The sequence below is a fragment of the Branchiostoma lanceolatum genome, chromosome 14 (assembly GCF_035083965.1).
Source record: "Branchiostoma lanceolatum isolate klBraLanc5 chromosome 14, klBraLanc5.hap2, whole genome shotgun sequence".
Taxonomy (NCBI): domain Eukaryota; kingdom Metazoa; phylum Chordata; class Leptocardii; order Amphioxiformes; family Branchiostomatidae; genus Branchiostoma; species Branchiostoma lanceolatum.
In genome coordinates this window covers 12302571-12324544 of record NC_089735.1, presented here as the reverse complement: position 1 = coordinate 12324544, position 21974 = coordinate 12302571, and the positions used below count along the sequence as shown (strand labels likewise).

At 40.8% G+C, this 21974-nt stretch overlaps 2 protein-coding genes and 1 long non-coding RNA gene across 5 annotated transcripts in view; 1 reads left to right on the top strand and 2 right to left on the bottom strand.

Annotated features, from left to right (window-relative positions):
• The window catches only part of LOC136448393 (CMP-N-acetylneuraminate-beta-galactosamide-alpha-2,3-sialyltransferase 1-like), a 53047-nt gene extending 46612 nt beyond the window's left edge, over positions 1-6435 (bottom strand). For all 3 annotated transcript variants that reach the window (XM_066447836.1, XM_066447835.1, XM_066447831.1), the window contains exons 1-2: positions 6297-6435; positions 1426-1533 (exon numbers count right to left, since the gene is read on the bottom strand). The gene's annotated coding sequence lies outside the window, so the exon portion shown is untranslated. The remainder of the gene's footprint in view (positions 1-1425; positions 1534-6296) is intronic.
• Positions 6436-10905: 4470 nt separating this feature from the next.
• LOC136448908 (uncharacterized) lies at positions 10906-12729 on the top strand. Its single transcript, XR_010757948.1, has 3 exons — positions 10906-11022; positions 11380-11476; positions 12595-12729. It is a non-coding gene; the product is annotated as an uncharacterized lncRNA (long non-coding RNA).
• Positions 12730-14332: 1603 nt separating this feature from the next.
• LOC136448971 (neuropeptide FF receptor 2-like) lies at positions 14333-21665 on the bottom strand. The gene is made up of 3 exons (XM_066448725.1): positions 21231-21665; positions 18869-18968; positions 14333-16230 (listed from the first exon to the last, which is right to left on the bottom strand). Exons 1-3 carry the CDS (start codon positions 21565-21567, stop codon positions 15510-15512), a joined length of 1158 nt encoding a protein of 385 aa, XP_066304822.1. The 5' UTR covers positions 21568-21665; the 3' UTR covers positions 14333-15509.
• Between the last annotated feature and the right edge of the window lie 309 nt (positions 21666-21974).

Genomic DNA, 21974 nt, shown 5'->3' with positions numbered 1-21974 from the left:
CGCCTATATGCATGGGTTCTGTCAAGGCCCGCAATGACCGATATATATTGTCATAAACAGCATATTGTGGTCTATGGTGTGCAGTAACAATAAGAGTGTGTGGAGAGCTTGTTGGTATAAGGAATCCTGAAAGCGCTTTCAACTCTTGACAGGTGAAATCAGCCCCACCCATGCTTGTGGATTACGTCACAGGGGCTTTGGGCGGGCCGGCATTACGGATTGGGGAACAAATATATAACATTAACATTACGTACATACGTAAATAGACAGCGCAGTGAACAGAATTTTGTTAAAGCTGTCCGGAAGTATGTCTTCATCAAGCCAGGGTGATGTTATCATATCATGTTTGATTGCGAAAAATTGCTAGTATGCAGTGACTACTAATTCCGCAAGGGGGCGTTCGTAGCGTGGCCTATCTAATTGCAGCCGTGAAGCTGTAAACATTTTCGACTTTTGGCGTTTAGTGAAACCTTTGTGGATTATGGTTGCTGGTATTTCAAGACTCTTCCTCGCATACAAGTGCTACTGTCAATATTGACTATGCAATAAAGGCTCCACCAGTCGCCGCTAACGCCCATGTCATAAAGCCTTACATGTAGAACTTGACATGGCGAAGTTAATCCATTAGAAAGCCTTGCGAATATGCAAATAACCACCAAAAATAGACCGGTAACTATGGAGCACACAGGTGGCAAAAGAATGGTAAAAACGCATGACCAACCCGAGCTCGGTATGTAGCCTCTACCAGACCCTGCGGATGGCTGGGAAAATAGTAGAAATTGGCCAAATAGAGTGAATAGTACGCTAAGGGAGTCGGCTGTGGAGAGAGGGTCCAATCTGCCATCATAGCCGGAGTCTGGAAATGAAACCCTGGCAAATATTCTTCCTATAGCCGGCGTAGTTAGTCTGGTAGAGACTACTCGGTAGGTAGGTAAAGAGATAACAGTCATACGAAAAGTTCTTCAACGTATATCTATTTACTAATGCAAGAATTCTAGATTGGATCCTGACAAACATGCTATGGTTGGTTTTGCATATCACATACACCATGTACGCTAGTCACAGTGGAGATCGAGTTTGACACACCCTCTTTGAAACAAGATCAAACAGAAATATGACGATAGACGTTAATTGAGACACTTTGTACTTAAAATGTATACAGTTTGTATCTAAATTGTATGGGCCTTGAGCTATGGCGGCTGTCTTTAAGAGCCGTACTGTGCGTCACTACGGTAGACGTTTGATGTACACTGAAAGGTGCCTAAAGGTAATATGATATGATGGTGCTCAAAATCCCTTACATATTAGAGTTCACCATACAGGGTGACAGGTACGGTAAAACAGGTGTAGAACAACCCTTCTATTGTGCTAGTTTCTGTCACAGACAAAAGAAATGTACCGTGAGACAAAAGCCCTTTAACTAACCTTGAGTCAACAGTTAAACCAAGCAGAGGCCTGTGCATGTATGCCGTCCTATGTTGTAGCTACCCGGTCACTACCGCTCGTTGTCTCAGCTACTGTCGACTGCGAATCCTTCCGAGACAGAAAACAACTTGATTATGTACGGGGTTCTGATAGTACTCTAATACTGACAGCGGATGGGAATAGCGATACAATATCATTGCCAAACACAACTGGTTCCTTACACATAAGCCATGCACTCGGACGACAAAAATACGGACTAAAATCACGGACCGAAGCGCGACGAAAGTAATTATGGAGAAACCACCAGCCTTCCAACAGGTGGTGGCCTGTCATCTGGAAACAGGCCTAGGGCACACAGAATTTAGTTCTTTGTTTCACGGGTTGAATGATACAGTGACAGGATAGGAGTGAGAGCCAAAGAGCGTCCAAACGCAAAACCCTTTCTTGAAATATGACGTGGATGATTTTTTTTGACCGAGAGCAGAAGTTGAGGTACATGATAACAAGGGTGTCAACATCTAATAACATATTAACAACTTTATTGCACAACAATTTTACAAGGTACAAAGTATGGCGTTCACTGGTACATAGATAACATTATATTAGGCTGATCAATCTATCTAATACAATATGGTAACAACGGTAACAACTTACTGCACTGTTTGAGGCTCTAGTGCGTAAACAATGTTTTTTTAAAGCTTCAAATGGCGTCGGCGAAGAAACACAGATTTCAAAAGTGATACCAGTTTTGTAGCTTGACAAACATACTACAATAAGATTTTCATGAAAGGTTGAGTATGCGGGATCGTTCCATTACTTTTATGTGTTGTATTTCTTATGCTAAGAAATTTTTTTGAGACCGGTGACCAAGCTGACGATATATGTTAATACCTTGCCAGTTCTCGAACCTGACACGAAGTCTCGTTCCCAACCTTTATCCAGCTGCGTTTCGACATGGTTCTGCCAAGTAGTTGAGGGGACATAACGCGTTCCGTATGTGTGCTGTGTCACTTGACAAGTACGTGGTGGCTAACGAGGACGGGCTTTGTCCATGGTTAATCTAATAGAGCTACACACACACTTCGCGTCTGGAAATATGCCAAGTGCGTCAAAGGGGATATTGTGAACATAGAGAAGTCTATGTCTTTATCGACAGCCATTTTTTCTTTGGTTGTTGGGTTGTATTTTTGATAGCTCGGGAAGATAGGAATTTTGCGATTTGTGGGTAGGTTGCGGCTTGAAAAAGAAGTTATTTGACTGTTTCTACCCCTACCGGTTTCCTTATGAAATGCAGCAATTTCCTTCATTGGCAACGGCAAATTCCTCGAAATATTCCACTTGCAAGATCTTAGTTCGCGTTATTAAGTGTTCTCTCCGTCGTGCTGAAAATTTAATTTCTGGTGGCCGTCAAGGAATCTACTCGATACCATAATCATATTCCCAAAACATCATAAACAAGATTAATCACGACAGAGCTAGAGTACGATCAAAATTCTGACTTTCCTGAGGGACTATCACCAGTAAGAAAGCTTGTTACCCACAAGGACTTAGACTAAGCTTCTCCTACCTGTTAAGTGGAAATGAATTAAAAGGTAGAACGCCGTGCAGTATTCCCAGGTTTGGGGAACTTAAGTTAACTATGGAATCGATATTAAAAAAAAATCATAAATATCAGTAAATTTCAGGCTCTTGTTCTTAGTAGACTGCAACCTAACGCTGAAAATGCCCCCCCCCCCACTGCAAATAAACTGTAACAAACATGGTCATTAGTTGAATGTTAACTCGTACCCCCCAAAACTGTTTTACGTTAAAAAATCATAACGTTAACCTTGAACAAAATGATAGTATGCTGATTTCATACTGGACGAGAAGTTCAGAATGCATTCAATGATATCCATGATGCGTTACAAAACTTTTTATAAAAAACATGTTTTTGTTTAAATTATGCTGTATATCTTTTAACCCGGGATTTGTGGATCGACGTTTGGCGCAACCAATCACCGGAGGCTTACTTTCTCACGCGCAGCGGATCACAGAAAAGCTGTTCTTTATTGGCTCCTAAACCACCGGTAATACACCGGGCGAATCTCGACCGAGCTCTGTGGATTGAGGCCGATCTAGCGGAGATTGTGAGGTGTTAACGGCACGTTTTTAAAGTAGAACCCAAAGCCATAAACCCGGTGAAAATCCTTCACGCGGGAAAAGAAGACGGCGTGCACAGCGGAAATGATATCTTGGTAATCTCCAAGCAGATGCTAGGATGGAAAATGGTATGATGTCAGAATAAAATGGTAAATTTAGACAACTTTGCGATCTTCAATCCGAACATCTGCTTGGAGACTAAAACACGCGGTACAAATTCTGTTGTGGAGCCCAAATGATGTGCCCTTGGGAAAGGCACTCAATATTATTTCCCCCACTCGATTTGGACTTCCTATTGTATACTGTGTACCCTGAAAATGTGTTAAAGTCTAAGGTTACATCAGAATTGAGAAAAACCGTTGTGTTTTTTAGGTTTATGACTTGGACTCCTCATGGATGTGTTTCTGGAGGGAGTGGACGGTTGTGGCCTAACAATAATGATAATGATTATGAATATTGAAAGCCATTATTGTACACATCTGTCCCAATGGACTAAGCATACATACAGTATCAATGCTAACGTATATATTCTAATACCAGTAGAGTTTACTACAGGGGGTTAGCTGTATCTATATAGTGGGTATAACGGCCATTCGGCGTAACACAACAGCTAAGGTTGGGTTGGTTTCTTCTCGCTTCTTTGTATAAATGTTGCAAAGGTAGGAGTAGACGACTATGACCAACCTAGGTTAATTAGAGTGATGGATGCCATGCAGTCGAAACGTCCTAAATGTCCTGGGGGTATCTCACAGTCCCTTTGGGCACACCTTGAGGGTTGAATATCGTCCTTAATCAAACTTAGTTTCCTTTTTAGGAGCCTATGAGGAACCAAACGAGGTATGCTGGGCCCAAAGGAGGTATCCGTGACATATTGCATAGTCTATGACTAGACTGAAAGGCTTCTTTAATCACTCATACTGGGATGAACTTCTACTCTTGTGGATAGTGTGGCGTTCTCAATATGTGACTCTACTCCAACATAGGGACTGTAGGGCCCACAAAAGGCGAAACGTGTCGTGTGAACTGACCGTGACATATTCCTGCCCCTAGGGCTTTCCACGAGAAGAAAGCAGTCGTTTCTCAAGCCGTCCCTCGCCTGCCGGATGGGTGGCTAAAGATAAGGCGTAGAGCGCGGAAACCTGTCAAAGGCGACGCCGATCTTGACAGTCAACTTGAGCTTGACAAATTCATTGGTGTCAACCAAAACGAAAACACGCCGCAGCCATTGACGTTGAGGGAACGGGAGGAATGATCTATCAGGAGTTGACTTGGATGTATCCCTGATGGCGTAAACTGTGGTAACCCGTAGGGACCTCGCAGTCAACGATAGGAATGATTATTTAGAAAAGGAAGATCAAATTGGGCCTGCGGGTTTCAGTGTGTAACCTCACTGACCACGACTTAGCGTGTTTGGGAAGTTAGCTTCTAATGTATAACAATTAACGTGCGCAGTTTTTTTCGTGCTGACCGGATGTACACTAGAACCACAGTATAGTAGATCCCAAGACATCATCTCTACATACTTCTATTGCCTTGGAAAGGGTGGAAGAATTTGAATATTATGACAATTGATGTCAGAACGTACCACGTAAATACATGTATATGTATATGAAGCAGAAGGTATCAAGCTTTTAAGAATGGTGAATGTTATTCTGTAGATCTAGAACATAAAAGTTCTACAAAAGTTCTACACAATAACATTTACCATTCTATATTTCATGTCTTCAAATTCTTACAATTTTAACTTAACCTCGACATTTCATGTTAGACGGAAGTAAAAAAAAAGGTTAGATAGGCCTGTATGCTTGTTATGATGAACGCCTTTATCTAGTGGTTAGACCCGCATTTATTTATTTATCTATTATGTTTCTCCAACAAAATGAAAGGTATATGGCGGAACATATGTGTTCCTTGGCAAATGAAGTAGATACACAAGTACTAAGATGTAGAATGCTCACCTTTTCCAGTATTTGAAGAATACTAATTCACATTAAAGTGCAATCATAAAGTTCCTAGTGAATGTTCCCAAATACAAATATGCAGATGAAAGCAAAGACATATATAGAATCCATATATAGTCCTAATTCACATAAGATACCTGTGGTTTGGTATGGGGTCTCTACCAAGCACTTCTTCTGAGTTGTTTTAGTCTGACTCAGAATAGGCACAGAGAGGTTAACAGACGGAAGTTGGGTGAAGACATTATGTGCCTCATAAACGCTCTAATATGTTTGTTGGAATTTTCATTGCGTGTTAGAATTTCATCAGTCCGCTTACCCGTGCTAAATTATGCAAGACATTGAGTGCTGCCTTTAATTGGATACGGTCTAATAAGGTAGTTGTAAATATGTGGGAGGTGGGGAGGGGGGTGACTAAGTCTGGTATGACCTTGGAGTACTGTATAGTATTTACATTCAAAAACGGCGTCACTATGTCTACATACCGTAATACACGGTCATCCTTGGTTAGGCTTGTTTCGCAATGTAACTACAGGAAACTGTATAGTCGTGTATATGTCAATGGGGATATGTATGGATTGACTATATATACATATAAGCGTATCGAGCTATGAACCCAACACAAACACATGCACACACATGATATTGCTGTAGTATATGAGGGGAGGGGGCGATAGGGGGTGGCTAAAATATCATCATAGTATCTAGTTTAACATACCAAGCACTGCGTTACCAGTAAGGTCATATCACATGAAACTCTACACAACTTACCTCCTAGCCTAGCTTTCCTGCTAGGACCATCACATCGGTCTTTCAGCGAGAATCTAGTAATATCTACCATGTAAAATATATGGATGACTGTATTTCAGCACTAGCTCTTGCGTTACGCCCAACAACAAGCTCTGAGTCAGTCGTTGTGAGAGTAGGCTTCATATTGTACTGATAACTTAACTTCCATTTGTATGCCCTGCACATACAACCGACAACGCTAATGTAGCAAATTGCGTCACGGGGTCATAAACTTATCACACAGAATCTATAGTAGGAAATTTCTCTCACTGGAGGTTTAGGTTGTAAAAGATATGCTTTGCCTTTACTCTCAATGTCGTCAGAAAGAGTACTTACGAAAAAAACTCGCTGGTTATATGGAATGAACGAATACCTTTATCTTATATTTTTGCATTTAAGTACAGGTCGCAAACAAAGACATGATTACAGACATACACATGCAAGTATTGTAGTCAAGCATCGTTTGAGCTAAAGCTTCGGCTTCTTTTCGTTTCTTTGTAATGGCGAAAATGTATTGGTTTAACTCAGTAGTTGGTTCATCGAAAGGAATGAGGAATATTGACAGGAGCAGCAAGGGGTGTCGTGAATTAGAACACGACATCTAGCGACGATGAAAAAAATAGCAGTTGAGGCAAAAATTCACGGGGTCCCTGACCTTTCGTGGCTGCAAATCTCATATTACTTCCTCTAGCCTGTTATGAAAATATGACCTTTAGCTTACCCATAGCCACAACGCAGCCATGAAAACATCGGAGCACATGTCAGACGACTTCAGACGAGTTTAATACGTGTGCTCTTAAAATATACTACGTGTTTGTGACCCAAATAAACAAAATTAGCGATGGCTTTTCTATTTCTGTTCTTCCAAAGTACTTACGCTGTTGCTAATGATATTTCCACAGAGGTCTCTAAGTAGTGAATGTTTATACATCTTCACTAGCAAAGGTTTACGACTTTCATGTTTATGTTTTCTGTAAGACGAAACATTAGCTTAAGTTCTGATATAGGATCATATATGATGACTGGGCACCCACTGTTAGTCGTTTTGTCGCTATTGATAACTGTGTTCTGTCAAATATAATCCAGAGTTTTTGTATCTTCACTCTGACAGGTAGAATCTGATACTGTAGAATACGTATACTCTCCAAGCAGAGGAGGGGTTCCGGCTGGTTTTTGACGTGTCTTGAAGCGTTTTTGTCGGGCTTTCTACTTTGTCACGTTTTTAGGAGGGTTCATAGAGAAAAAATATAACGCATGGCAAAGTAGAAAGCCCGAAAAAATTGCCTAAAAAACGTCAAAAACCAGTCGGAACCCCTCCTCTGCTTGGAGAGTAGAATACGTGGGCTGCTTTCACTCTTGAAATGCCGCGCTTCCTAATCTCCAAGCAGATCTCCACGGTGCCAAAATCGTACAAGCTAGCCAGAGAAGCTCCAGTCAGCCAGAGAAGTTGTCAGGCACCGTCGCAAAAAAACTCCTTCTGCCAGTTGGATACGGTCTTTGCAACCGTCGGGTCTGCTTTGAAACTAGCGCTTCCACCAGTACAGCTCCCAGCAACAAGCTCTCAGTCGTTGCGGGATACTGTATGATAGATTTCACTGATAACTTTCCTTACATTTGTCAAATGATTTGTATGCACCGGCGTGTACACAACCGACAACGCTATACAGGTAGAGATTTGAATAGGGTGTCAAAAGACTGTCAACAACTCCTAGCTTTCTTTCACTGTAACTGAAAAAAGGGAGGGAGGACAAACGCAGGCCACGACTGGTAAGCATTTGAACAAGTTGAAGTTTCGTACTCCCTCCCCCCCCCCCCAAGTATGTATTTATCTCGGAAAGACGAAATTGGTAATTCTACTAAGCTATTATGGCATGATAACAGGGAAATAAAATACGTTGTCTCACCAGAATCGACGATTTCGGTGTCCGTCAGATCGCCAGGCGGCCGGTAGGGAATCTGGAAATTGTGTTGTCTGGTTCTCTGGCTGTGAGAGAGTGTTGACCTGGTTTCTCTGTCGCGTCTGTCCCGGCCAGCGGTCACAGACACGCTGAGCGCAGAAAATAGGGAAACGTCGAGACTGACCCAATTTCATTTGACTGTTTTGCTGATGTCAGCCCAGCTAACACGTTTCAGTATCAAGTGGCGTAAATCAATATCAATATCATTTTCAGGAGAGCACTCCGCTTTTGAAAGACCGATAACTTCTCTAGATCATGCAACTTGTTTACAAATAGACTTTGGCAAAGAGAAGACAAGAATCCTCGAGAGTGACCTACAACGATCTCCATTTTTTCCCACGCCTAGAACTGTGGAGAACATGGAAAATATTGCTATTCCAACGACGCAGCCAAAAGCATGTTTCAGTTAAACAAAAATGACGGAAAGCCTGATAGTTTCCACATGAAACGGGTTAACAACCATCACGCCCTGTCAAATTTATCGCCCGACTTGTAATTCCAGACTTTTATTGAACTCTCCTAGTTGGTCTGTCGCAGCGAGGTATGGAAAACAACCACATGTCAGCAGGCAAATATAAAGGAGTACACTGGTTATTTGATATTTCCATTAAAGTGAGGATGTACATGTAACGTTAGCGCTTAGATTTTAACATTTCAGTAATACCCAACCGGTCATGATATGATGTCGACGCCACAAATAACATTTTGTGCATAGTTTCAGTCCCAAATCAAATAATAAAACTTCAAAGCTTAATCTTCGACTTTCGAGCAATGTCAAATCATTCTGCTCGTTCCACAAATACTTCTATTCCTTGTGATTGCTTTTCGTTTTTTTTATGCAACACAAAACATACGCCATAGTTGATAAACAATAGGCACAAGAGGTAAGGTCCGACAATCTTACAGCTTCTACTTTTCCAGCGTATAACTAATGTAAGTACACGCCCCCTCCAATTCCCAGGAAAATTGAGGTCATTGACACCTGGTTGACCTAGACCGTGTTGTCAAAAGCGTGGCGATGTAGGGGTCTACCCCTGCTTCTATCGTTACCAACTTGAAACAGATGTTGGATGGCCTAGTAACCTACATAACGCCACCTGCAATACAGGTATGAACCGCATAGTGAGGTGTCGTGTTGCATCACTTGTTATGGGCGACCTCTTGCGGATTGGATTATTATTGCAGCTAATGATCAGAGTGCATAGAGAGCGAGAACACACCATATCGGGTTCCATGGTATTTGAAGCGTAGTCGCTTCTATTCTTCCCACAGCATACATATCTGCAGCGTTTCCGTCCATCTGTGACGCACACAAAAGACGGTCAAAAGATGTATTTTCTTCCGATTTCTGAACGTTACGGTTGAAATTTACATTACAAGCTCTTAAAGGTTTATATGTTGCTTCTAACTTCCAGCCTCAGCATTCATCCAATTGCGCCTATAGATATCTCTCACATTTACAGGTGTTTGCAAAAAGGTTGTTTATTAACCATATACATGTACGATAAGACCCCGTTGGTCGATTTGTAATTGTGTATTTTAAGACCTTGAACGAGATATTAACCATAATTTCCCATACTGCATACAAGTACAGACATTTTTTCCAGTAGAATAAGAGTGAAAGTATAATTTCGCTGATACTAATGTGACGAAAGTGGTGTATACACAGCTGCCTTAATGTGTATTTCCCAGTTGCTATGTGTATATGCGATATTTATTTGCACAATCCAGCCTTGCTTGGAAACTCTGAACCTTGCCACAAAGACCGACCCGGTTGCAGTGATGTACAGCCGCTGGATAGCAGTTTTAGGCACTATAAGCTAAGAGGGAACTGCTTGGGAACTGTTTACTCTGTTACAGACGAGCCTCACAAAGTTGTACATAAAGACGGCCATTTTCGACAGGAATACATTTTTCTGTGAATTTCTTGACCGACGACTTTGAAGGTACGTTCTTGACTTAATGTTAGAAGCGCCAATCTATACCTTAGGAAGCCAGCTAGTAAAGGTCCGTACTGTTCTATAGCTACACGTATATCAGCATATTACACTTTACTCTCGAGGAAATAAAGTGTCATGAAATGACCATGCAGTGAGTTTTAGAGTCGTACGTTTCTATAGAAAATGTCGAAGTCACCAACCATCATCAAAAATAAAGTAGGCATTTTCAGCCACCTCTCTACCGAACGCAATATCACAAAAATACAGTAGCAACAGTATCCTATTCAAAGTATAGTCGTACGTACGTATACTGCACGGCAAATACGTCATAGGTTTTGACGACCAATAGTTTTGTATAGTTTGTTTTTGTTTGATTGGTCGGTTAGTTGTGTTATATGGTTTGTTTTGTTTTGATTAGGTTGTTTCGCAGTGTTTGGCTACAAAAGCTTTTGCTCTTTAAGTTATATGATGATATTATTACACTAGGTCTATTCAGATAGTTTGTAAACATTAATTTTTACTCTTTCAATTGACCGTATATGTCTGCCTAGATTACGCAATCCAGTCACTTCTATATCATATAGACTTAGACTGTGATGTATTCTATTGAATCACCTTAATTAATTTCCTTCCCATCAACGGGGGTGGGGGGGTGTTCACGGAAACTACCCATCATGCACCATGACCGTTATCTCTACTTTGTTTGATTGGCAGGCGATGAGTTACCCCACGCAACAGCCACAGTACCCAGCAAGCTCTGCGGCACCGCCAATTGGCTTTGATGCCCAGCCACCACCCTACATTCAACAGGTGAAATTCAACTACAAGAGTGAAAACGTTATTGTATATCAAATCACCCTGGTTGATTGCGAACAGACAAACAAACGAACCTACAAACAATACTTAAGTTGTGATTATACTTGTAAAGACTGACTATGAAAAGGACTAATTAGTTTACTGAATGCTAATAGAAAAAAGAGTCACCCTATAACTTTGTTCTCAATTCAGACGTACTACTTTCATGAACTAAGTGCTTGCGATGTATTTACTACTTCTTGTAAGAAGCTGCACACCTTTGATAAACTCTCGAAATTCATTTCCTCTTTCTAAATTCATTTCCTCTTTCTTTTTTAAATTTAAAATTTGTGCCATATTGTGCTCCGTCAGCCAATGGGAGCCTACCCCCCTCCCCAGGTTCCCCCGATGTATGCTGGGGGAAAAGTTGCACCAGTGACGGCACCGCAACAGTTCTCACAACCAACAGGTAAATATAAATTTTTTCCTTTCAGAAGCTGTGTATAGACGCCCTACAGGAATAATTCCATATTAGAAGTACAACATAATGTTTCCATAATCTTGGAGCGAAGTTCATGTTGATGCAGTTCAAGCAAAATCGGCTAGATGTCGCCATAATAGCGCACATTTTTGTATTGCGACCGTTGGACTGTAAAATCCTGCAACGCCTTGTAAAAAAACAAATAAAAAACAAACAAACAAAAATAAACATTAAAAGTGGATAGGCCGTAGCGTAGCACCTGGCCTTTATAATAGCCTAGATTTTGATCTATAGGTTCAGCAATATTACTGCCCCATCCAAAAATAATGACAACGCCACAATAAAAGAAGATCTAAGATTGTCTAACATTCGCTTTTAGTATTGAAACTTTACTGTATTTTCATGTATTCAGGTACGGATGATATTGTGAGAGTACCTTTCAGTTGTGTTGTGAAGCATTCTTGTTTTATTCAACCATTCTCAATTCATATCATTTTACTTTTTGTATATATCAATTGTTGTATAGAAAATGCCGTACGATTTGTATGGGCAGCATTTCTTTGTTAAACGATGGCAACACCAGGCTCTTGTGGAATTTGATTAAAGAAATTCTTAATCAAAATCAAACTTAACTGTAACTGCCAACACAAAATTGTTTGCGTGTTTGCAACTAATTAGTTCAACTTTGATTCAATCAGAATGTATTCTACCAACACAGATGGACTTTCAAGTGTTGATTGAAGAAAATTTCAACAAATTAAATGTTAAGAAATAGATGACAATCGTTGCATTGTTTTTTGATCGATAGTTGTGTATGTGTTACACTTCTGTACGTGTGGGACCTCATAGTAATGTCATCCCCTGTGATTGTACATATGTAAATACTTTGCGTTTGCGATTGCATCTCATTAATATGTATAATCAGCAACACCTGTGCTGCATTGCTATGTGAACCAGACAGAATTGCATTGAAGAAGGTGACAGATGGTCACCGAAACGTTAGAGGAATAAATCTCTTGGTTGTGTAAAAAGAGTATTTTTATTCAGTGACTTACCAACTTGTTGAAACTATTCACGGAAATGAAATGTTAATTTGTTCCCTTCAGTGATGTACCCTCAGCAGCAGGTGCAGTACCTCCAGCCGACAGTTGTTCACGTGACCCAGCCGCCTCAGCAGAGCAGGCGGGACGACGATTGCTGCCTCTTCGCCTGCTGTGTCGCTATTTGGTGCTGCTGTTGCTGAGCGGACGTATCAAGCCCCTGTCACACATGGCCGAACATGGCCTCCTGACATTCTCTAGACCTTGGTTGGGAGTTAGTCGTGAGCAAGGTCATCTGTGGTTGGTAGTTGGTCGGCAAGGTTGCTTTTCAAATTCGTCTTCGCCATCCGACTTGAATTTTAGTAAATTTAGTTAAAAAAATGCAAGTCAGGAAAGGCATTTTCTTCTTAGATGCAATCAGAGGAGCCAACTGGAGCTAGAATAGGATGGTGTCCAGGCCACTTCCAACCTTTGACATTGTTGGGGAGTGGTTTATAATTTGGAGCAAAGTCGTGGGAAGGTCCTGATTGTGCACATGTGACAGGCGCTTCATGTTTGGCATCTTGTCTCTACCAACCTCCATAGCTTGCTGGAAAAATAACAGAAATGGGCCAATCAGGTCGTTAATAATTTTGCCAACCTGTAAGTCGATGGGTAAAGTGTAAGTCTATGGCCGGCTAACTGTTCTGGAAAATTTTCACGCTATTGGGATAATTCTCACTATTTGTTTCATCAACACAAGGAGTCTCGTGCAGACTAAGTTGTATTCATAGAATTCTAGAAACAGGCGTGGTGCCAGCACAAACTTTAATTTGCCGAGAAGCACAGTTGACAATCCGTCCCTAAACATGGGGGGAAAAAACTGTACGTGATACATGTTTCTGAGTTGTGGCTCGCTAAATACACCACTCTGGACAATCTGATTACGATATGTAATTACCTTTGCCAAGCCTGTGTGTGTGTGTGTGTGTGTGTGTGTGTGTGTGTGTGTGTGTGTGTGTGTGTGTGTGTTAGGGCCTGTCCCCAGGGGCCCTACAGCTAGTGGTCAAACCACAAAGGGATAGCTAGAACCCGTATATAGCTTGTTTTTCATATGTTGATAGCTTAAGTGATGCTTGGTTCAATGAACTGGCAATTATGCAAATCAGAATCTAATTTGCACAATTGATTGAGAGATTTTATAAATCCACTGCATTCCATGATAGGATTATTAAAAAAATGTAACACATGTAACTGAGAAATAGAAGGACATTGATAGATGAAAGTTATATGCAAAGGAAGACCTAATGTTCATACTTAATGAGAAAATGATGTAATTCCATAGTGAATAACTGGAATTTCATAATTGTTGCATTTGGAAGCTTTGTGAAGGTGAACATTGTTGAATATAGATTATGCAAATCAGGGCCCAATTTCCATAGTTGTTCAGGAAATGCTAGAATAGCCTTCTTTGTAGATAACACTCTTATACTTAAGATAAGTTCTGCTTTTTGGGTGGAGATAAAGATCAACTGATATAATCTATGCAGATCATGACCTTATTTGCATGATAGTCGAAAAGGTTAAGAATATTTGGCTAAGGTATGAGGTCGTGGAACTCTATAGTTATGTATATATTTTGGTGTTAAAAAATCAATGACCGCTTTGTCTTAGCTTTAATCTTTGTCATGTTATGTGATGTGATAATAAATCAGTTTTTAACCGTCACTTTGTCGTTTGCTGAAGACTTGTTGGAGTATGTAGAACTGAATCCAGTGTTGACGGGGTCACACTGAGTAAATGGTACATCAATCAACTACACTCGTTACATACAATCGTTACATTGCGGTCTCTCAATTTGTTTTCAATATACAAACATCGCATATACAGATAGCATCGTGTTGTTCCTTGGGGAATGTTTTTGCAATTTGAAATCGTCTATTAAGGTGAAGAGATGACTTGCCAGTAGACAGCGCAGTGTGTCAGGCGCCCTCATGTCTATAAGCTTGCCTTAATTGCAGGCGCTCTGTCGCCCAAGACATTTCACAACAAAGTTTTACCCAATCCTGATTAAAAGACATAGTCAGAATCCCCCCCCCCCCATGACTTATATGTAACAGGGTGTTTCATACGTTCAGAAGAAAAGACTGACATATAACAAGACAATGCATCATACAGTTCTTAATTCTATAGTCATTACATACATCAGATAAGCACAAGGTAAATTGCTTGACGTCTCTCACGTTAAAAAACGCAGCCACAGCCGTCACAAATCTTATACTAGACTGTCTACGGTACGTTTACACCTTGGCAGAAACACATTAGAACTTCTTCTAACGGTTATTTACAATGCTACCTTGATAGTCTAATAGTGTGAATGTATGTTATATTTTCATATATGTATTTCCGTTTCCCGACGAATACGTGTACAAACTGCGAACAATTTTTATAACAAATATACTACTACTCTTACTATACTCTTACCACAGGCACTTTGACGAAAATATCTTGGGATCTAGTCTTTACAACTTTGTTCCCTTGATACAGCAATTTTGGAAATAATCATGTCTCCATATGAATTTATACATATACACACAGATTTGCTTTATGGTTACAAAATTCATGCTGGTTGTTATTTTTTGCCACCCACGCTTGAAACAAATTCATTTTTGTTATAATACATTTCAGCAGAAATCCTCTTGAAAAGATACAAGCAGGCATAAGCCAGCTGATATCAGGTTATAGACATATGTGATGTTCTACAGATGCTGGTACCTCTACGTCCGTAAGATAAAGCTATTATCCCTAAGCTATCACTGTACATCCAATTTCTTTTTCTGTGAAAAAGTGGATACTGTATAGGCATTGCGGATGTCTATCTGAAATATATCTATTGCCTCTCATTGTGTCATACACATACTACTGTAGATACAATTTTGTTTCCTTGTCCGAATGTGCTTGTATTTATATGTGGTGGTCAATGATATTCTTTTGGCTTTACTTCAATCTTTCTGCAGCTCCGATGGTGTGGACGTGTGCTCGGCGGCTCTGCGCGTGGACCGGGCGACCGTCGACATCCTGGTACGCCCATCGCTGAACGACGTCATGGCGATGGAGCTCTGCATGCTGCGGGTGCGCATGGTCTTGAACTCAGTCCTGACAGCGCGGTTGTAGTAGCCGTAGATGAGCGGATCCATCGCGCTGTGGATGTAGGACAGCCAGTGCGCCACGGGAAACACGTAAATCCACAGGGCGTGCTGCTGCTCCGCGCTCAGATTGCCGAAGTCGCCCAACATCATGACGATATGGAGAGGCAGCCATGTCACCGTGAACAGCACGACTACGACCAGAAGCATCTTAATGACCTTCGTTTTCCGCTTGGTGACGGAAGTGCGCGCGTCGTGGGAAGCTTTGGTCTGCCCGGGAGACATGTTGAACCAGATACGGTAGCCGATACGGACGTAGAGGTACCCTATGATGCTGAGAGGCAGGAGAAAGCACACGAGAAGAAGGCCGACAGTGAAGGCCTTCCGATAGTCATTGGTAGGCCAATGCTCTATGCACATCTGTGTGCCCTTGAAGTTGCCTCCCCCATCCAACGGGCCCATGACCACCATGACCGGGATGCCGATGATGATGGCGAGGAACCAGATGAGTCGGATGGTCCAGATGGTGCTCTTGACCGTGAACTTGCTTACCGTTGGATACAGAACAGCGTAGTACCTGTAGAATGTGGTGCAAATTAACGTGTGAGAAATAGCACGCAAACTTTGAGGTTTTAGAAACGATTCTATTATGAAATCTGATCTAACCTATTAGGAAATATTCACTAGCTAATCATACTCGTCCCAAAAGGCAGAAGCCTTCGCAGCGGAAGAATAAGGTTTTTGAGGAATTCTATGATATTTTGAGAAGATCTCTGAGTTAAGATTTTCAGCATATATATCATACACAGATTACACGCACACGGAGCATTAGGAGTACCATACACAAATTATGTTCTCCATCAACCTTGGGCATATATCACTTCCCACCTCAAGAATCAGATAATCCACCAATAAATCATAATTACAATAAATTATCTACAAGTAACAAATCTATTTAAATTCACTGAATGGGAAAAGAAAGTACAACATCATGTCAATATGTTGCAGTTGCAAACACGTATGTGTCAAGAGCCGATCGTTTAAATACATACGAATAAGTATTGACAACTGAAAATCTACTGAAAGAGAACCTCAATAGAATAGCAAACATGGAACAGACAAAAACAGTGTCACGGCTTGTACTTAATCAGTCACCATTAGCTTGAGACGCCATGTTGTATTCATCACGAAAGATGCTGGTCTCGTAGCATAGGTACTGACAGATAACGATGGCTAATTCCACCGCTCAATAATATAGAAGGAAAACGCCAATAAACATTAAAACGCTGTACACGAATCCATCCTTATCTCTACTCCCTGCAGCTATGCACAGCCTAATTGTATAGGTCCATGACCTACTCACCCAACCCTTCGCAAACGTGTAATCGTGAAAATACAGAAATAGGAGGAGAATTTTGTGAGGCGACCCAGGCATTGATTTTTCTATGAACTAAATAAGCTTGTCCTTCGCAGAGGGGCGTGGTAAATAACCCGATGACATTAGTATTCCAGTTTTAAAAGCTTTCTGTACTTTTTGAACCCTTCGCAAACCTGTAATCATCAAAATACAGAAGTAGGAGGAGAATTTTGTGAGGCGACCCAGGCATTGATTTTTCTATGAACTAAATAAGGTGTCCTCCGCCGAGGGGCGTGGTAAATAACCCGTTGACATGAGTATTCCAGCTTTAAAAGCTTTCTGTACTTTTTGATCCACTGCTCATGGAGATACGTGTTCTATCTGCATAAAGTGACCACGCATCCCTTCCTGTTCAGTCAAACACTTGGGTAAGCCCAATCTTCCCGTCGTGTTGGAAACAACAGTTTAAAGGCATCCAGAGCATTTTATGAGGCTTAAAACTTGAATAAAAAAACCCTCAAATTTCTAGTCATTCCTACACATTTAGGTAAGTTTCAACAACACTATACCGTTACATATTGACATCAAAGGAGCAAAGATACGATGTCGTTGTGTGATGAGAACTGAAAAAAAAGTAATTTCATAAAGATTACAGCAACTAGAATATTTCCAGTTTTCAAGCCTCATGAAATACTCTGGGTGCCTTTAACCTGCAACACGACATACGTATGCCCTAGGGCCTTCGACTCAAGCTATGCACGTTTGTTCCTTTGGCTGTTAATCTACTGATGACTATACTCCAGAATGGCAGACAGCATCCCTTAGTAAATAAAAATACTCTATTAACACAACCAAGAGATTTATTCCACCGACGTTTCGGTGACCATCTGTCACCTTCTTCAAGTCAATTCCGACTGGTTCACATAGCAATGCAGCATAGGTGTTGCTGCTTATACATCATGAGATGCATTCCCAAACGCAAAATATTTACATATGTACAATCACAATCACCTAATGTCGTCTCCCAATGGACTAATATTGTATGCCATTATGATATAAACTGATAACTTGTCGTGATAAATCAGTGTCAGTGAGTAGTCACGCCCATAGGGAGAGGCCGACTACTGAGTCTACACGTCAAATTGACGCCACCTACAGGTAAGCTCATAAAATAGACCTTCCGCGGTTTAATCCCTCTTATCCACGTCCAAATGAATCCTTATGTAAGCCCAAAAGCGATGATCTATGAGCCGATAGCGAAAAATGATCTATGATACAGAGACGACTACCCAGAACTGAAGTAGAGATGGTATTCCCATTCTATTATTGCGGACATATAATTCTCAGGGACTGCCGTTCAAGGTCTTCTGCAGAGTATTTTCCTAGTATCTAGTTTCTCCACGAGATGCCAGTTAACCGAAAAAGTTGGTAAACCAATAGAATTCGCTCTAATATGAATCCATTTCAAGCTAATGATTTAAATGTATCTGTAATTTAATGGGAATTAAAACATGATTCATCAAGTTCAAAACGTTGTTACCATTGCCAATGTCAATATTGGACAATGGATTTTTAACCATATTTTTTTTACATCAAATTTAAAAGCTACTAGTACAATAGTGAGTACGAAACTATATAGACCTAGAGATGCTTCCTTTCTTCCAATGATTGTAAAATCCCATTGTCATCCCAGACTACTACACCATATTGTATTAGATAGATTGATTAGCTTAATAGAATGCTATCTATGTACCAGTGGATGCAATACTTTTTACCTTGTACAATTGTTGTGAAATAAAGTTATTATGATGTACATACACCGAAACAAGGTGTTTATACAATAAACGAAGAAACATACCGGTCTAATGCAATAGCTACCAGGGTAAAGACTGAGGCGGCAACGCTGATGATGGCAGCGGCAGGAGACAATCGACACATGAATCCTCCAAATGGCCAGCCTACAGAAAAAGAAATTGCAATAAAGAGTATTAAGATCTCGTATTCATGATTCACGACGATCATATGTAGCATAGCATATATGGTGTAAGTTCGGTACTTCGGACTACCCAAAGTACTTTCAAACTATCTCCTACAAGTCGTTTGAATATATGAATTTTTCATTACGCAAGGCACCTTGTTACTACCGACCCTACCTGGCAAGGCCATAAAAACCGATGGGATTTCTGGTACTGGAGCGGAAATTAAATGTGATTCCAAAAAAGACATAAAAGATTACATGATGCTGATGCACCGCGGTTATTGGACATTCCGCAGAAATGGAAAGAAACTTGATATCATCAGGAGCATATATCATATAGACTCAGACATGCTACAATGAGACAATATCTCCGCCTGCCTATATATAGAGATTGCATCAAAAGTTGGTTGGAGGCCGCCATTTAGTAGTTGTAGAACTGTTACTACCGAAATGCTGCTGCCCGTATTTGCCAAATGTAATGCATTCCCTGAGGAGACAATAAAGTATTACACTCTTCTTTTTATTAGAATACATGTGCTGATTTTAACATTCATTCACATGCTGCTTGATGTTTTCTAGGATTGTATGATAAGTCCCTTGTGTGCAATCTCAACTAGACTTGCTACACGTTTTGATATATATGAATTTAAACACCATTTTGCGTGTCCCGAGTGCAAATATTCAAACCAACGAACTATGAGAGGAAAAAAACGTAAATATAATCATAATTATCAGGTTATGCTATTCTAGTGCACGAGACATCCGTGAATTTTACGTCTTAAACATTATTGTATGACAGTATGATGGAGATTGTTATTAGTCACGAAGAAGATTATACTATAATAACTGTCAGTCCCCTCTCTGGTTATTACATTTCACGAACAAGGCCAAGGCCAGTTTTCGTTAGATTGAACTATTGTTTTCTTGGTTATACAACACGCCGACTGTAGCAATTATCAAAAGCGTTACGGGGAATTTGGTACAGGATTGATAGTAATAATCACGCGGCAGATTCAAGCAACAGTGATGTAGATATAAACTGGTGATTTGAATGATTAGGTATAGACAGTTTCGTCAAGTACGCTGTGGCCCAAAACATACAATGTAGTGTAGGTAACGCGGGGCAAGGTAATAAGCCCATAAAGTGAGAATACCACTCGAGCTCATAGTACAATGCTAAACTTTGCTAATACCAAGGTATTCACGTATGGCTGGAGTGCCCTGATGAATATGGCTTCCTTTGTACCTCTCATAGAGTAGTTCCGTTCAGTGTCCAGCATTCTGACTTTGTCCAGTGAAACGATGTGGACAGGAGATTAAATGTGGATGTGTTGAGTTAAGAGACTTTTGACGAATGCGAGCTGGGGCGTTTCTGCTCAAGGAATCTAGTTCTCAATGAGCGTTCTGTCTCACCAAATTGAATGTAGAATTCTTCGCACGTTCCTTGTCTAGTTGGTTCCCTGGCACGGAATGTGGTACACTTCTCTAATTCTCTACGCCGCCCTTCTCCATCACTAAACAGAGACGGTGGGCGTTATAAACTTCCTGGCACGTAACTATGTGTCTCGCGAGTGTACTTTCGGAAGTGATTGGTCATTATTGATCCTGAAGAAGGCGACAGTGGACGTTGAAAAAATTCAATCCGTGAATACCTTAGTGTTGGAAGAAAGTTTAGCACTGTACTATGATTACTACCAACACAGATAAGCTTCCATGATAACTACTCGATCGAGCTCCCCCAATACAATTAGCAACCTGCAAACTAATTGTGATTCTATAATTTATGTATATTAAGTTCAAAGCTCATCAAGTAGATTCAAGTTAAACCATTGTCAGCTTATTTTTTTAAGCTGACATGATAGCTGGAAAAGTTGTATGGCATTCGCTTGCAAAGTCTCGCCCCTTCAATATACTAGTACTGTAAATTCAGAAAACTTAAAACCACCGTTAACATTTTTGTCCAATACTGTAGCAGTATGTGTCTATAGTACCGCCGCGAAATCAAAACCACAGCGAACATTCTATTTTCCCCTTAGCGCAAAATAAAAACCACGCGAACTTAAATGCATTTACAGTAATTCTACCGCCAGAGTTTACCGACTCTTACCCAACACGTCCTTTCGATAAAACAGACACGGTAGCATACGTCACAAGGTCTGACTGACTTCCGGGAATATCGACCGGACCACTACAGGTGGCTAATTTTCCAGGAACGTGTAAATCGTCAGGAACTGGTACCAACCTTTGATGATGTTATCGACCAGTGTGAAGGGGATGCAGAAGATGGCAACGAGGAGGTCACTCGTGGCCAAGTTCAGGATGAAGTAGTTGGTGACGGTCCGCATACGGGGTATCTTCATGACGACATAGATGACCAGGAGGTTGCCAAGGATGCACACGACAAACACAGACAGATAGCCGATCACTAAGACAGCAATGACTGCGGGACTTTGTTTCAGAATGGAGTCCGAATCATCGCCCGGCTGTGTCTCCATGGTCTGGTTGTCCCCGATGCTCTCGTTAGAATCGATATCTTTCATCTCTCCCAAAGATACTTTCAGTTCGTGGCCAAATGACATTTGTAAAGTTTTTTTTTTCTCTTCCGCTTCCTTTCATTCAGTATTCAAGGTTATTGAAAATCGATGGATGGTAGGTAAAAATGATGGATAATGCATTTGTGATTGATTTCTGTGCACCATCAACATCTGCCTTCCTCACTGGACGCGGCTCTGAAATATAGAACCAGGGAAACTTATTAGATGGCACTGTCTACCCGTAAAAATTATCAAGTAACACGGTTGGTATTCTTTCGAATGTAGGAGAAAACATGTTGACAACCTTTGTGAATAGTTTCATCAGGTTGGTAAGTCACTGAATAAAAAAGACTCTTTTTAAACAACCAAGAGATTCATTCCACCGACGTTTCGGTGACCATCTGTCACCTTCTTCAAGGCAATTCTGACTAGTTCACATAGCAATGCAATAT

Coding starts and splice junctions, on each gene's coding strand:
- LOC136448971 (XM_066448725.1), bottom strand. CDS start 21,567: ATGTCATTTGGCCACGAACTGAAAGTATCTTTGGGAGAGATGAAAGAT. Junction 18,969..21,230: donor GGTCGATAACATCATCAAAG/GTTGGTACCAGT, acceptor CTTTTTCTGTAG/GCTGGCCATTTGGAGGATTC. Junction 16,231..18,868: donor GTAGCTATTGCATTAGACCG/GTATGTTTCTTC, acceptor CACATTCTACAG/GTACTACGCTGTTCTGTATC.